Raw genomic sequence first — 14,564 nt, forward strand, 5'->3', positions numbered from 1 at the left:
CAGCTTTGTTTTACAAGTGTACTTAACAGCAAAATCATGTAAAAGATGTTTAGGTATATAACTGGAAGTAGGTTTATTCAAATTAAAGTTTTCTTTTCTCCTAGAGGATAGGAGAGCTTGAGAACAGCTGATTCATTCAAAGTAAAACTTCATTTGTTGGACATTTTTTTCAACATTCTAAAGCCAGTTGTTGGAGGTGACTTTACTTAAAGCCAACTTCTAGTCTTAGGGTAAAAAGCCATACTTCTGGTCCTAGATTTTCTTTCTCAGAATAACCAATGTTCTTTTCTTTCATACATTTATATTTCCATCAGAACAAATATTCAGATGTGTTTAGCAGTGATAAATCTTCATGTTTAGAGCAATATTTGATTTGGGAAACATGAAGTCACTCAGAACAATCTTGGGTGATTAATATACTAATTAGCTTGAACATGATGTGGTTTTATGGAACCCAAAATGCTGAATACTTAAGAGAATTTTTTGAAGGTTCATTCCTGTGAGGTGAGAGAAAGGCATCTCTATCCTCCTTAGGCAAAGGTTAAGTTTGAGTAGGCTCAGGACTTCCTATCTTAACCCACTGCCTTTGCTTCAGTGCCTCAGTAAAGCCTCAGTTCCCTGAACTGGTAAGGCTGCTTGGCTTCCCCGGGACAATAAACAAAGACTCAGTGAGCCCACTCTCTGGAAAAGGAATTTGTAGCAATGCTGTCTTAGTCTGTTTTCTGTTGCTATACATGAACACCACCACCCCAATTTTTTAAGAATAGCTGTTTGTTTCACTAATGGTTTTTAAGGCTAGAAAGTTCAAGAATTTGATATTAGCATCTGGTGTGGGCTTTCATGCTGTATCATGACCTGGCAGAGGCATCACATGATGAAACAGAGCAAGCGTGCTAACTTAGGTCTATTGGAGAAATTATTTTGGCCACTCCACGTAGTTAAAAGGATATTTATTAAATGGCGTAACTCACAAATTAAGTAATGGGTAGGTCGCAGGGTCTGGGGAAGGTGTATCGCAATCCAGCGGTGTTCTCCGGAGCTCTGCACAGTCAATCTGCACCGGTCAGCGTTCCGGCACCGAGAGAGCGCCCAGAGCGAGCGCTGGCCCATCCAGCTCTCGGGTCCCCAGGCGCCTCCCCTCGCCCCGCCTCGTAGGCGTGACAGTTGCCAGAGTCTCAATGGGGGTTGGAACTTCCAGAACCAAGCTGGAATGGCTACCCACTACATCTCCCCCTTTTTGTCTAAATAAGAAGGTTCTAAACTAATACAAGACTATATACAAAGGAATGGTTATCAAATATTGTCCAGAAATAATGAGAGATAATGACCTAGATAAGATGTAACTACAACCAATGCAAACAATATCAAGCAAGAAACACATACTAAAATCCAGAGAAGTATAGAGCATAGGTAAACAGCATGTTATAAAGATCATTCAAAGGTGTCCTATCCTAAAGAACCTGAACCTAATATTTAATATGTTCTATCTAAGATATTATATATACTAAGTTGTAACTATAACTGCTAGTCTTCAATCCCATCAAAGACCTGAGAAGGAATATAATGGTCCCTGAGAAATGGTAGATGGATGCAAGCAACTTTCAGGAATCTTGCAAGAGTAGACCAAGACAGCTGGCAGCCTGGACAGTCACCTAATGTTTCTCAGCATTGTTGGTGCATTCAAATTGGCTACAGGCCTAGAGTATCTGACAGACCATTTTCAGAAGCAGGATTTCTGAAAGACCATCTTACCCTGTCTTGGCAGAGTACAGTGGTCGCTTTCCTTGTGTCCCGCTTGTCCAGAAAGGAGAGCATTGCATTTGTACTGTCAGCCATCAAGGCAAGGGCAGTTCTTTGCCCAGTAGGCCATTTTGTGCCAAAAGACAAACTTCCAAATGGAAATGTCTTAGAAGCCCAACATTCTCTCGGGATCAATTGGTGCAGCCAGGAGCAATTGTGTCTCACGTCAACAGAATTCTAAGTTATTTAAATGCCATATTCTCCAGGTCTATGAAGTGTTTGAAGATTACCTGCCCATCTGACCTATGTATCTGTAAATCTGGATAACCTAACTAACGTAACTATAGAGATGGCAGGCATAGGCGACTATAAATCTATAAATCTTATCTATCGAAATAACCTAAGGACTAAGGTTTCACATAAATAAGGTAAACAGTCTATAAGCAAATGTATGGTGAAGAACGATGACTTCAAAATTGTGACAATACACAAGATATTTATAACAGAGGTAGGAATATATAGTGCGATATGCAATATGACAATAATATTAAATATATATCAATATACCGAATATCCTAAACAGAAGTAGAGCATATATAAAGTATGACAGATATAAATTTACATTTGTATCAATATAAATATGTTTCAAATGAGAGTAGAAATATATGTACATTATAACAAATATAGTTCTGTATTTGTATCAATATACAAATTATCTTAAACAGGAGTATAAAAATAGATTACATTTGTATCAACATGTAAGAATCTATAACAGTACAAATTACAGTGCAAATTATCTAAGGTTGCTATTTTACTAAGTTTGTTTACTAGTATATACAATGATTTACCATCATATCTTATACCTATCTGTTCCATTTCTTCTCCCCCCCCCTTTTTTTTTTTTTTTTACAATACTGAGTTAATATTTTCTTCCACCCCCAACTCTATAACCGTCATCCATAACCCTGAGAATTATGAAACCTAAGGGAGAAGGGGCGTCATTTTCTTAGAATTGCTTCCTGCCGTTTAGGGGGTGATGTTATCTGTTGAGTACTGTGAGAAAGCTCAGATAGTTAAATCTCAGTTAGACTAAGTGTAGGTTCTGCAGCAAGTTTTAGAGTAATGGGTAAGATTGTCTGAAATTCTGGCAAGAAGTGTAGTATGATGATGATTACCATGGCATCATTCTGGATTGGGTAGAGTTGTTGTTGTTGGGGCCCCATCTTCCTTCTGGTGACTTCTGAGATTGCTATTGGAAAAACTTATTTGTTATCAAAAATGGGAGGTTTGGATTTAAAGAGGACATAGCATGTAAGAAAGGATTCTGAGAAATCAAGAGTAAGCATGGAGAGAATTAGAATTTAGAAGACAATGGTCCCTTTTTATTGGTTTCCTTCTGTCTCACACCAGAGGGCTCTTCTGATATGGGACTGAAGAATCTCTTAAACTTTTCTTTTAGCAATATGCTTGGGTTTAGAGAAGGAGTGAGCCAATTCCATCTCCAAAGCCAGCTTGGCTATAATTGAATTGGAACCACAACTTTTCTAGATTGATAGAAAGATGTTAGACAGTGAGATTTTACCATGTGTAGATTGGTACCAATAGATTCTTCCTTTCTGCTGTAAACATCCGGATATCCAAGGCCTTGTAAGTTTTGGAAGATGGGTATTTCCATTATCCTGGAAAGACAAAAACAGAACCCTACCCCACCCTTTGATTGTTAAATTTTTCTTACAACTTGTAGAGATGTCACATTGATGGATGATCTTTTACTTCTCTTCATCAAGGGGTTTTTCCTGTTCGAATCGAATTTTTATTAATTTTGTTGGTATCCATAGCTTTTCTTCTCCTGCAGAAACAAAGGCAAAACCCCTTCCCCAACGTAGAACATATCCAGGTTTCCATTCTGAGGTCAGCACATCCTTAAAATAAACTGGTTGGTTTAGCTCAGGAGTTTTGTCTGTTGTCCAATGTCTCTCCGCAGCTGTTGTTCCTTTCTCATTAGCATTGAGAAAATTCAAGGTTAATAAAGCACTATGCAGTCTATTTCTAGGAGTCATTGTTACCTGTTGCTGTTTATTTAGCATATCCTTTAAAGTTCGATTGGATCTCTCTATGACGGCTTGGCCTGTGGGATTGTGTGGTATACCTGTAACATGCTTTATATTATAATAAGCAAAGAACTGTCTCATTTTATTGGAGACATATGCTGGGGCATTGTCTGTCTTAATTTGTACAGGTATTCCCATGATGGCCATAACTTCTAATAGGTGTGTAATCACAGAATCAGCCTTTTCAGAACTCATAGGAGTTGCCCATTGAAATCCTGAATAGGTGTCAATGGTATGATGTACATACTTTAATCTTCCAAATTCTGCAAAATGAAACACATCCATCTGCCAAATTTCATTTCTTTGTATACCTTTTGGATTACTCCCTGCAGGTAATGGAGTTTGGTTATAGATGGAACAAGTAGGACATTTTTTCACAATATCCCTAGCCTGTTGCCAAGTGATGGAGAAATCCTTCTTTAAACCTTTGCTATTTATATGGTGTTTCTTATGATATTCTGAAGCTTCTAGCACATTACCTATTAGTAACTGATCAATCTCATCATTACCTTGTGCTAAAGGTCCTGGCAGACCTGTATGGGATCTGATATGTGTTATATATATAGGATGTTCCCTTTTTCTGATGATTTCCTGCAATTGTATGAATAATGAAGTTAATTCTGTATTATCAGGAATAAATTCAGCAGTTTCAATATGTAAAACAACTCTCTCTGCATATTGAGAGTCAGTGACTATATTGAGGGGTTCTGTGAAGTCCATCAGTACCATAAGAATGGCATACAGTTCTGCCTTTTGTACAGAGCTATATGGACTTTGCACCACTTTACTTAAGTCTCCTGATTTATATCCTGCTTTCCCTGATTTATTTGCATCAGTATAGAATGTGAGGACTCCAGAAATTGGCTTTTGTCGTACAATGTGAGGAAGGACCCATTCAGTCTTCTTTATGAATTCTATTCTCTTGCTTTTGGGATAGTGGTTGTTAATCTCTCCCAAAAAGTTACTGCAGGCTCTCTGCCAGTATTCATTATCTTTCCATAGTGATGAAATTTCCTCATTAGTTAATGGTACTACAATTTCTGCTGGGTCCATTCCTGTCAACTGGCGAAGTCTTAATTTACCCTTTTGAATCAAATCAGAGATCTTTTCTATATAAGTCTTTAATTTCTTATTTCGTTTACGTGGTAGGAATATCCATTCCAATATAATATCTTCCCTCTGCATCAAAATACCTGTTGGGGAATGTCTGGAGGGGAATATGACAAGAATGCATTTAAGTTCTGGATCCACACGATCCACATGTGCTTCTCGAATTGTCTTTTCTACTAGAGCCAATTCCTTCTCAGCTTCAGCTGATAATTCTCTTGGACTATTTAATTCTTTGTCCCCTTCTAGAGTATTAGCCAAATTTTGTAGTCCATCTTTGGGTATTCCCATGATACCCAGTAAGTTGGAAATGCTTCCTAATAACTTTTGAAAATCATTAAGAGTCTTCAATCTATCTCTTCTTAGTTGTACCTTTTGGGGTCTAATTTTTTGTAGCTCTATCTTATATCCTAAGTAATTAATAGAATCTCCTCTTTGTATTTTTTCAGGAGCAATTTGCAGTCCCCAGCGAGGCAAAACTTTTTTTACTTCTTCAAACATGCTTTCCAATGTATCTAACTTTGGATCAGCTAATAGGATATCATCCATATAGTGATAAATTATGGATTGTGGAAACTTTACACGAATTATCTCTAATGGTTTCTGCACAAAGTATTGACACAAAGTAGGGCTGTTTAACATTCCCTGTGGGAGGACCTTCCATTGATATCTCTTGACTGGCTGAGAATTATTATAATTAGGTACTGTGAAGGCAAATTTTTCTCTATCATTTTCCTGTAAGGGTATGGTAAAGAAACAGTCTTTTAAGTCAATAACTATTATAGGCCATTCTTTTGGTAGCATAGAGGGCAAGGGCATCCCAGTCTGTAGGGAGCCCATTGGCTGAATTACTTTATTAATAGCTCTCAGATCTGTCAGCATTCTCCAATTACCAGATTTTTTTTAATAACAAATACAGGAGAATTCCAAGGACTGGTAGATTCTTCAATGTGTTGAGCATTTAACTGCTCTTGAACCAGCTGTTCTAAAGCTTGTAGCTTCTCTTTTGTCAAAGGCCATTGTCCAACCCAGACAGGTTTATTAGTTAGCCATTTTAAAGGTAAGGCAGTTGGTACTTCTGAGAGTTCAACAACAGTCGTGCTCTGTTTGTGAACAGCCTGAATGGTTGGTGACTGATTTTTATAGCATGTTATGATATTATTCCTAGAAACATGCATTGGTCTGTATTCCTTTTCTGAAAGTGTAGGAATTTTAATCTGGGTATTCCACTGTTGTAACAGATCTCGGCCCCAAAGATTTACTGCTACATTTGCTACATAAGGCTTCAGCCTTCCTCTCTGTCCTTCTGGCCCTATGCATTCAACCCATCTTGAACTCTGTTTTATCTGAGATAGGGTGCCAATCCCTAACAGTTGGACATCTACCTCTTGAAGAGGCCAATTCGGATGCCATGATTGTGGTGTAATTATAGTCACATCTGCACTTGTGTCTACCAGGCCCTCCAGAACCAGGCCATTAATTCGAATTCTAAGCTTTGGTCTTTGTTCATTTATGGAAGTCTGCCAAAATATTTGTTTTATAGTGTTCTTTGTAAACTGTGATCCAGCTATCAAAGCTGTTTTATCATCCATTGCAGTATCGGTTTTTACATTAGGCATTGGTTTATTCAGTTGTCCTGGAGAGGAATTTCTTCCACAGTGGCAGGGAATGTTCGTACTACGTTTGGTTTGGGGGCCTGCAAGAGGCCCCCTGAGGCGTTTCCCGCCAGTAAAGGGTTGCCTTGTATATCTATTTTTGATCTGCATTCACTGGTCCAATGTCGGCCTTTGCCACATCTTCTACATAATCCAGGAGGCGGTTGGGGTCTCCTGTTTAGGCTATTCCTAGAAGGAGTATTGCTTCTAGGAGTACCCCATGTACAGTTTTTACTTATATGACCTGGTGTACCACACTTAAAACATTTGGTAACACGGGGCCTTCTTTCACCTCTGGGATTTGTCTCTCCTATCCAAGCCTCATTACTGTAGTTAAGAGACTGAACACCATTAGTATATTGAATCCATTCTTCCAAAGGAGCTGATCTGATCTTTAATGGTGTAAGTATTTTTCTGCATTCTGCATTAGCATTGTCAAACGCCAAGGACTCAGTTAATACTTTTCTTAATTCTTTGTCTGACACAGCTCTTGTTATAGCTCTGTTCAGTCTTTGTAAAAAATCAGTGAAGGGTTCATGCGGTCCCTGAAATATCTTTGTGTATACCTCAGTTGGTTTTCCAGGTTCTGGAATTTTTTCCCAAGCATTTAGAGCTGCTGTACGGCATAGGGATATTGTATGCTCATCATAAGTGGCTTGTACATTCCTGTCAGCGAAACATCCCTCACCAAGTATTTGATCTTGGGAGATCACAAAACCTCTGATTTTACCTTGTTGTTCTAAATTTTTTGCCTCTTCTCTCAACCAGCTTTTCCACTGTAACTGCTGACTATATTCTAGAACAGCTGAAATTAACTGATGCCAGTCATCTGGAATGATTCTATGTGAGGTAGACCACGAATTTAACATCTGTTTTACATATGTGGATTGTATCCCATACGTAACTACTGCTTCCTTTATATTTTTAAAGTCCCTTGTTGAAATTGGTTGTAATGTATATGTCATATATGGCTCGGGGTGTGTGTCATCTGCTGGCTTCTCATGGACAATAACAGGATAAGCCATTGTATGAGAGCCATTTGGAGATGTTACAACCTCTATGGTCTTGACCTTCTGCTTATTAGTTCCCTTGTCATGTTTACTGAGAGTTTCTTCTAGGGCTTGCAAACGAGCACCTAGGGTCTGTTCTAGGGAGTGAACCTCCTCTCTTGCAAGGGACTCCATATTTCTCATGGAATCATAGAAGTTTTTATGTTCCTCAGAAACACATGATTCCATGGACCTTATCCTATCAATTAACGATAATCTTTCTTCCTTATATACTGTCTGAGTAGCCACAACTTCACTCTGGAGAGTTAGTGTTCTATCCATTAAATATTCATATTTATTATCAATAAAATCAATTTTGGGTACAAGCCTGTTTTGTAAATACTGATTAGCAGATTCTAGAGAAAGAATCTTTTTCTCTAAGCCTTCATTGCTATCTTTGAAAGCAGATTCCAGAGAGAGAATCTTTTTCTCTAAGCCTTCATTGCTATCTTTGAAAGCAGATTCCAGAGAGAGAATCTTTTTCTCTAAGCCTTCATTGCTATCTTTTAAAGCCTGTATCAGTCCCAATAATGACTCATCTTTGTTCTTAAACCAGTGTTTGAACACTGTGTGAATTATTATGATGAATGCCAAAATGGTATAGCCCAGATATGTCTTAGGAATGTCGTATATTTCCAGGAAGATGTCATTCATCATATAGGCAAAAAGGTTTTTAAACTCTTGTGAGGTAATGTTGTCGGCCATATTACACGAATTACTCAAAATTTGTTAGTCAATTTTAAGGTGTAAAATTATCAAGTACCTTTACTTGAAACAATATGCTTACCTTTCGTGTAGTAGCACTTTTCAGCCAGCAGGTGGCGTTGGTACAGCTCCGAAACAGGGCCTGCTTTCGATCTTGGCTGGAGTCAGAGGGAGATGGCAGAAATCGGAGCTAGCACTCTCCTACCTCTTTCGCTGCTCTGGGGCTAGGCTAGGGAATTGAGATCGGACTAGCTGCTCCCTTTTTCGGGAATGGAACCGTGTAGGTGTTCCCTGGTTGTATGGAACTTTGCAGGCGGGTTTAGGTACCTGCCAGCTAGGGAGGAGACGGCGGGAGCCGCCCAGGCCTTTGGAGTTTGCCCCACGTGAGCGCCAGATATTGGAGAAATTATTTTGGCCACTCCACGTAGTTAAAAGGATATTTATTAAATGGCGTAACTCACAAATTAAGTAATGGGTAGGTCGCAGGGTCTGGGGAAGGTGTATCGCAATCCAGCGGTGTTCTCCGGAGCTCTGCACAGTCAATCTGCACCGGTCAGCGTTCCGGCACCGAGAGAGCGCCCAGAGCGAGCGCTGGCCCATCCAGCTCTCGGGTCCCCAGGCGCCTCCCCTCGCCCCGCCTCGTAGGCGTGACAGTTGCCAGAGTCTCAATGGGGGTTGGAACTTCCAGAACCAAGCTGGAATGGCTACCCACTACATAGGTCTCTCTTCCTCTTCTTTTTTTTTTTGTTTGTTTGTTTTTTGTTTTTCGAGACAGGGTTTCTCTTGTGTAGCTTTGCGCCTTTCCTGGAACTCACTTGGTAGCCCAGGCTGGCCTTGAACTCACAGAGATCCGCCTGCCTCTGCCTCCCGAGTGCTGGGATTAAAGGCGTGTGCCACCACCGCCCGGCTCTCTTCCTCTTCTTAAAAAGCCACTAATGCCATTATTAGGACTACCCTCTTGACTTTATCCAGTCCTAATTACCACTCAAAGATCCTGCCTCCAAATACCAAAATCCTATGACTTTGGGAATTAAAGTTCTGATCATGAGATTTGAGGGACAAAGTCAAATCACAGCACCATCTCTGACTTAGAATTTAATATGGCAGCTTATAGGCCTCGGGCTCTAGAATGAAACAATGTTGTATTTTTTATTCTAAATTTTCTTTCATAAGTCCCCAATCACTTTGGTTCACATCTCTTACTTTCTTCATAGTTCTATCATAGACCATCTTTCTCAGATAGATCTCCAAATCTAAATCCTCAGAGGAAGTCTGGGTAATGAGCTAACTTTATCAACTGCCCCACTAAGAAGAGTCCTTACATTGGACCTTCTGTATCCATCAAAGACAGCCTTATCTTCCTTCTCTAAGCAGGCAGCCATGGGAAAGGAGCTTCCACTAGAAGCACATGGACAGCACATACAGCTGGTACTATTGATTCTCTTTTGAAGCTATCCTTGCTGTGTGGGAGCCAAAGAAGAAGAAGAAGAAGAAGAAGAAGAAGAAGAAGAAGAAGAAGAAGAAGAAGAAGAAGAAGAAGAAGAAAAGAAAAATAAAGAAAGAGAGAGAGAAAGAAAGAAAGAAAGAAAGAAAGAAAGAAAGAAAGAAAGAAAGAAAGAAAGAAAGAAAGAAAGAAAGAAAGAAAGAAAGAGAGCTTCAAACTTTCAGAGAGGCAGAGAGGCAGAGCTGGTCTCCACACCCCCAGTGCCCCAATTCCTGCATAGCCCACTGTGCCATCTCCTGCCCCAACCTGCAGGAGTGTTCCATCCTCGGTGCTCCACCCAAGAGTCTCCATCCTCTTGCTCAGGATCCTCCTTAACCACCCATGGATCTTTCCTCCACCATCCATCTGGACTCCTAATCCGATGTCCGTGTCCCTTACAAGAGTCCAGCAGCTTGACTATTTGAGACCTATTTCATATGGTGGCATGCCTCACTCAGCCTTGATGCAGTGGGGAGGAGCTTGGTCCTGACTCAACTTGATATGCCATGTTTTGTTGTCTTCCATAGGTGGCCTTACCCTTTCTGAAGAGTGGACTGGGGGGTAGAAAGGAGATGAGGGGGGAACAGGAGGAGAGGTGGAAGGGGAAACTGTGATTAGTATGTAAAAGGAAGGAAAGAAGGGAGGGAGGGAGGGAGGGAGGGAGGGAGAGAGGGAGGGAGGGAGGGAGGGAGGGAGGGAGGGAGGAAGGAAGGAAGGAAGGAAGGAAGGAAGGAAGGAAGGAAGGAAGGAAAGAAGGGAGAAAAAACTCCTCCCCATTCTGGGTCGCTCTCATGTGTCTGCAGGGCCTGCCCAGTCCCTTCCTGCGCTGTCCTTCACAAAGACTCTTGGATCGTGTGGTTAGACGCTATGCTGAAGTGGCTGACGCTGGCAGCATCTTCATGGACCACTTCACCGACCGTGACAAGCTGCGCCTCCTCTATACACTGTCTGTCAATGCACACCCCATCATTCTTCAGGTACTCAGTGACCCCCACAAGTCCTCCAGGTTATGTCACCACCTTGGACTTTCAGAGGCCATCCCTAGGTTGATTTTTTTTTCCTCCTCTTCTTGCTTCATGTCTTGGGGCCACAAGTCTGTATTAGTACATTTGCAACATCTGGTAAGTGTTTGACTGTCTTGGCAGCTGGTGAGGAAAGAGAAGAGCTGGAGATGTGAGTAGCAGGGAACAGCAGCCAACTATACAAGTTGAGGCAGCCAGGAAGGGCTTTGTGAAGGGAGGCAAATTTAATCTCTGCCACTAAGTAGTGATAAATAAGATTTAAGTAAGCTCAGGGACTAGTGAAACAGCCACCCAGAGATGCACTTTGAAGCTGGTTTGGAAAGGAGAAAAAAAAACCTGAAAGTGACGTAATTGAAAAATGGTCAAAAAATGAGGATGTACTGGGACCTGGGGACACACTTAGTCAAAAAGATAGAGACACTTACTATGTTAACAGACATCCATAGAACTTGTGGAGCTAAATTCCCCAGACCAAGGGTCAAGACAAGGACACCTAAGTCACATAATGAACAGAAAAGATACCAAAAGTCAGAGGGGAGGAGAAGGGGGTGAAAGAAGACTAAAAGGTGGAGGAGTGGGTCAGAGAGGAGGAGGGAGAGAGAATAGTAAGGGGAAGGGAGGAAAGGAAGAAAGAAAGCTGGACATAGTGGTATAGGCTGTATAATGAAATCATCTTTTAAAATACCATAATATAAAAACATGGGTAGAGAAAAAAGAACCACAACAAAGACAGTTCCTAAATATTTGCCAAAAAGTTAATGGTTGACTACACAATGAAGACTGTTGAAGGTTATTGGATTCTTGCTGCATGCCAGGTGTTGTGCTGAAGATTTGCTCTATTGTTAGTTCCCACTACAAGCCCCCCAGAATGATATTATGTTTCCCATTGGGGCTCAGAAAAAAAGAAGTGTCTTAGCCACTATCAGCCATGAAATGTAAACCCAAAGATGTCTGACATCAGAGACAAGAGACGCTGTACTCTACCCACTAAACCCTGCCCAGTGTCTTTGCTATTTGACATACTAGTGGCAGAGAAGGAGCTGCTATTTGCCCTACATGCTCAGGGATCTTCTTGGAGGTCTGTTACTCACAGTTCTAACTTTTGTTGGCATCTTGATTACCCTAAGGTCTGGCTCCTGAGAGACTTGACCTGGGACACTCCACTCAACCCTGGTCTTTATACAGAAAGAGTACAGTATGAGACTAAAGAGTGGCTTTGTACATTTAAACAAGGGCAGTGGGTCCAGGTTGTCCCCTGGAGACACATAATATGTAAGGTTCCCCAGTTACGGAAAGCTCAAAGAGCAAAGAGCATGATTCTTTATAATGTGACGTATAAGGGGTAGAAGATACCAGAAAATTAAGAGAGAGAGAGAGAGAGAGGGAGAGAGAGAGAGAGAGAGAGAGAGAGAGAGAGAGAGAGAGAGAGAGAGAGAGAGAGAGAGAAACTTTGAAATCTACTTTTTGTTTTATTTTCTGTAGTTCTGGGGATGGGACCCAGAACCTTGTGTGTGCCAGATAAGCAGTCTGCTACTAAAATGCATCACCCAGACTTACTTTGTTTTCTTAAAAAGATAAACAAAGGGGAAAGAGGTGTTCATAGTTTTTGTTATCGGTTCTAGACACAACTTCATTGAAAAAATGATCAACAGTTGAGATTCTAACATGGACAGGGAATATACCACATGGTCGTACCAACAGATGAATACAGGTGGCCAGTGGTTACTGAGAGAAAGAGGATCAGTCTTCTCCATGGACAAAAACCCACATAAATTGTCCAATTCCAAATGGCCAGCTCTGGTCACATATACATATGAGTAACACTAAATGGACTCGGTAGATAGTATATATACGTGTGATTATATATGTATCTATGAGTAGCAGTAATAAAGAACAGATCATGAATTTTGAAAAAAAGGGGGGACACAGGAGTTAGGAAGGGAGGGATGAGAGTGATAGAGATGCAGGGTTCATTTATGAAGCACAAAAACAAAAAAATGCAAAAGACCTATTTTTTAAAAAAAAATGGTCAAGAAAAATCCAGCTAGAGTTCCCTCCTCACTTTCTATCTCCCAAATCCACAAGTTGAGAGCTTTTACAAGGAGACAGACTGGGCTATGCTTCCCACCAGTGGAGAAGAATCTTTGAGTGTGCAGTTATCTGAGCCAGGCAGATTTGCTCAGCCTAGCAGTGGGGACAACCACCTGCATTATTCTTGTCCTATCCCAGAACCAGGCACTTGCATTGTTCTATTTATTCATTCATTTATTTATAAGCTCTGTTGACTAAACTGATGTCAACCCTCCCGCCTCGTCCTCCTGAACAGCTGGAACTAAAGACACACATGATACCCTGTTTGTAATGTTTTTACTATTATTATTTTTATTTGTCTTTCAGTTGCCCTGAAGTTAATGTTTTGTTATTTTTTCCATGGTCTCTTCCTAAGCAGTGGTATCTTGGAAAGTGCAGACTAATCATATTTTTAATGATATAACTTGAATCCTGGATACCACAGAAAATCATGAAAGGTTGGTTAGCATTCTCAGCTCCCACTTAGAGAAACTTGTAAAATCTAATACACTGCACTAATGAGAGCAGCCTCCTTCCTAAATCCTTCCATTAGCAATACACTACAAAAGTGGGAGAAAGACAGGGGCCTTACCATGTCCCAAAAGGTATAAAAAGATGGAGAAATGTTTTGCCAGAATGTTTTGAGAGCCAGGCTGGCAGTAAGACTTATTTGTGTGGGCTGTGGGCAAGAGGTAGAAAACAAGCTGCCTATGTGAGATTTCTCTGTGTCTAATGCCTGATCCTTCTGGCTTGGCAGATCTTCCCCGGGGCGGAGGGCTGGCCACTGCCCAAGTACCTGGGCTCCTGTGGTAGATTTCTGATCAGTACGAGCACCAGACCACTGCAAGAATTTTACGATGCACCTCCAGAGCAAGCTGCTGACCTTGCCTACCAACTCCTTGGGGTCCTGGAGTCCCTGAGGAGCAATGATTTGAACTATTTCTTCTACTTCACCCATGTTGATGCAGACATGTTTGGCATCTTTGACAATGGGCATCTGTTCATCCGCGATGCCAGTGCACTAGGCATCATCGACAAGCAGGAAGGTACTCAGCATGGGCTTGACTAAGCATCTGTCAAGGGGATGTCAGGATGACCAAAGCTAAGGAGAGGTGACCTGGGCCTTTGTACTCTGTATGTCACAGAGAAATCCAAGTTTTAGGAACAAAGAACAATGTCCCCTCATGCCCATCTGAATTTCTGTTTCATCTTCATTTCTGAAGGGAAAGTGAACTTGGCCTTGCCTGTAAGGGTCATTGTCCATGGTGGTATGGACTCCCATGAACCTTCCCAGGGCAATTCTGAATCACATTCACATACAAGTCGCAGGCCCCTCTCCCCCTCAGAGCCTTCCTTGTCAGATGCTCTTAGCCTTGATCTAAGACATAATTGCTGGCCTGATGCACTAGTACACTTTGCAGTGAGTGTTGACATACTGACTCTGTAAAGATTGAAAAACAAGAAACCGAATGAGGTGTGTGAGCAAGTCACGTCTCTCGCTGTTGACAAAGGCTCAGCTAGTGTTCTAGAGACCATTAAGCCCCAGTTTCTCAAGGTTACTAAATTTGCTGAGCCCAATAATAGGACAAAAGATTTTCCCATTTCTGACACTTTTTTTTAAC

The 14,564-nt window shown here is 41.1% G+C and overlaps 1 protein-coding gene across 2 annotated transcripts in view; it reads left to right on the forward strand.

Moving 5' to 3' along the window:
• Nucleotides 1-14,564, forward strand: part of Dipk2b (divergent protein kinase domain 2B) — a 66,681-nt gene that overhangs the window by 36,360 nt on the left and 15,757 nt on the right. For both annotated transcript variants that reach the window (XR_006068048.2, XM_006993933.4), the window contains exons 3-4: nucleotides 10,654-10,827; nucleotides 13,700-13,988. Coding sequence is in view for 1 of the 2 variants with exons in the window: in XM_006993933.4 (XP_006993995.1) it covers nucleotides 10,654-10,827; nucleotides 13,700-13,988 (463 nt within the window). In the remaining variant the exon portion in view is untranslated. The remainder of the gene's footprint in view (nucleotides 1-10,653; nucleotides 10,828-13,699; nucleotides 13,989-14,564) is intronic.

Source organism: Peromyscus maniculatus, chromosome X, assembly GCF_049852395.1.
Source record: "Peromyscus maniculatus bairdii isolate BWxNUB_F1_BW_parent chromosome X, HU_Pman_BW_mat_3.1, whole genome shotgun sequence".
Classification (NCBI taxonomy): Eukaryota; Metazoa; Chordata; class Mammalia; order Rodentia; family Cricetidae; genus Peromyscus; species Peromyscus maniculatus.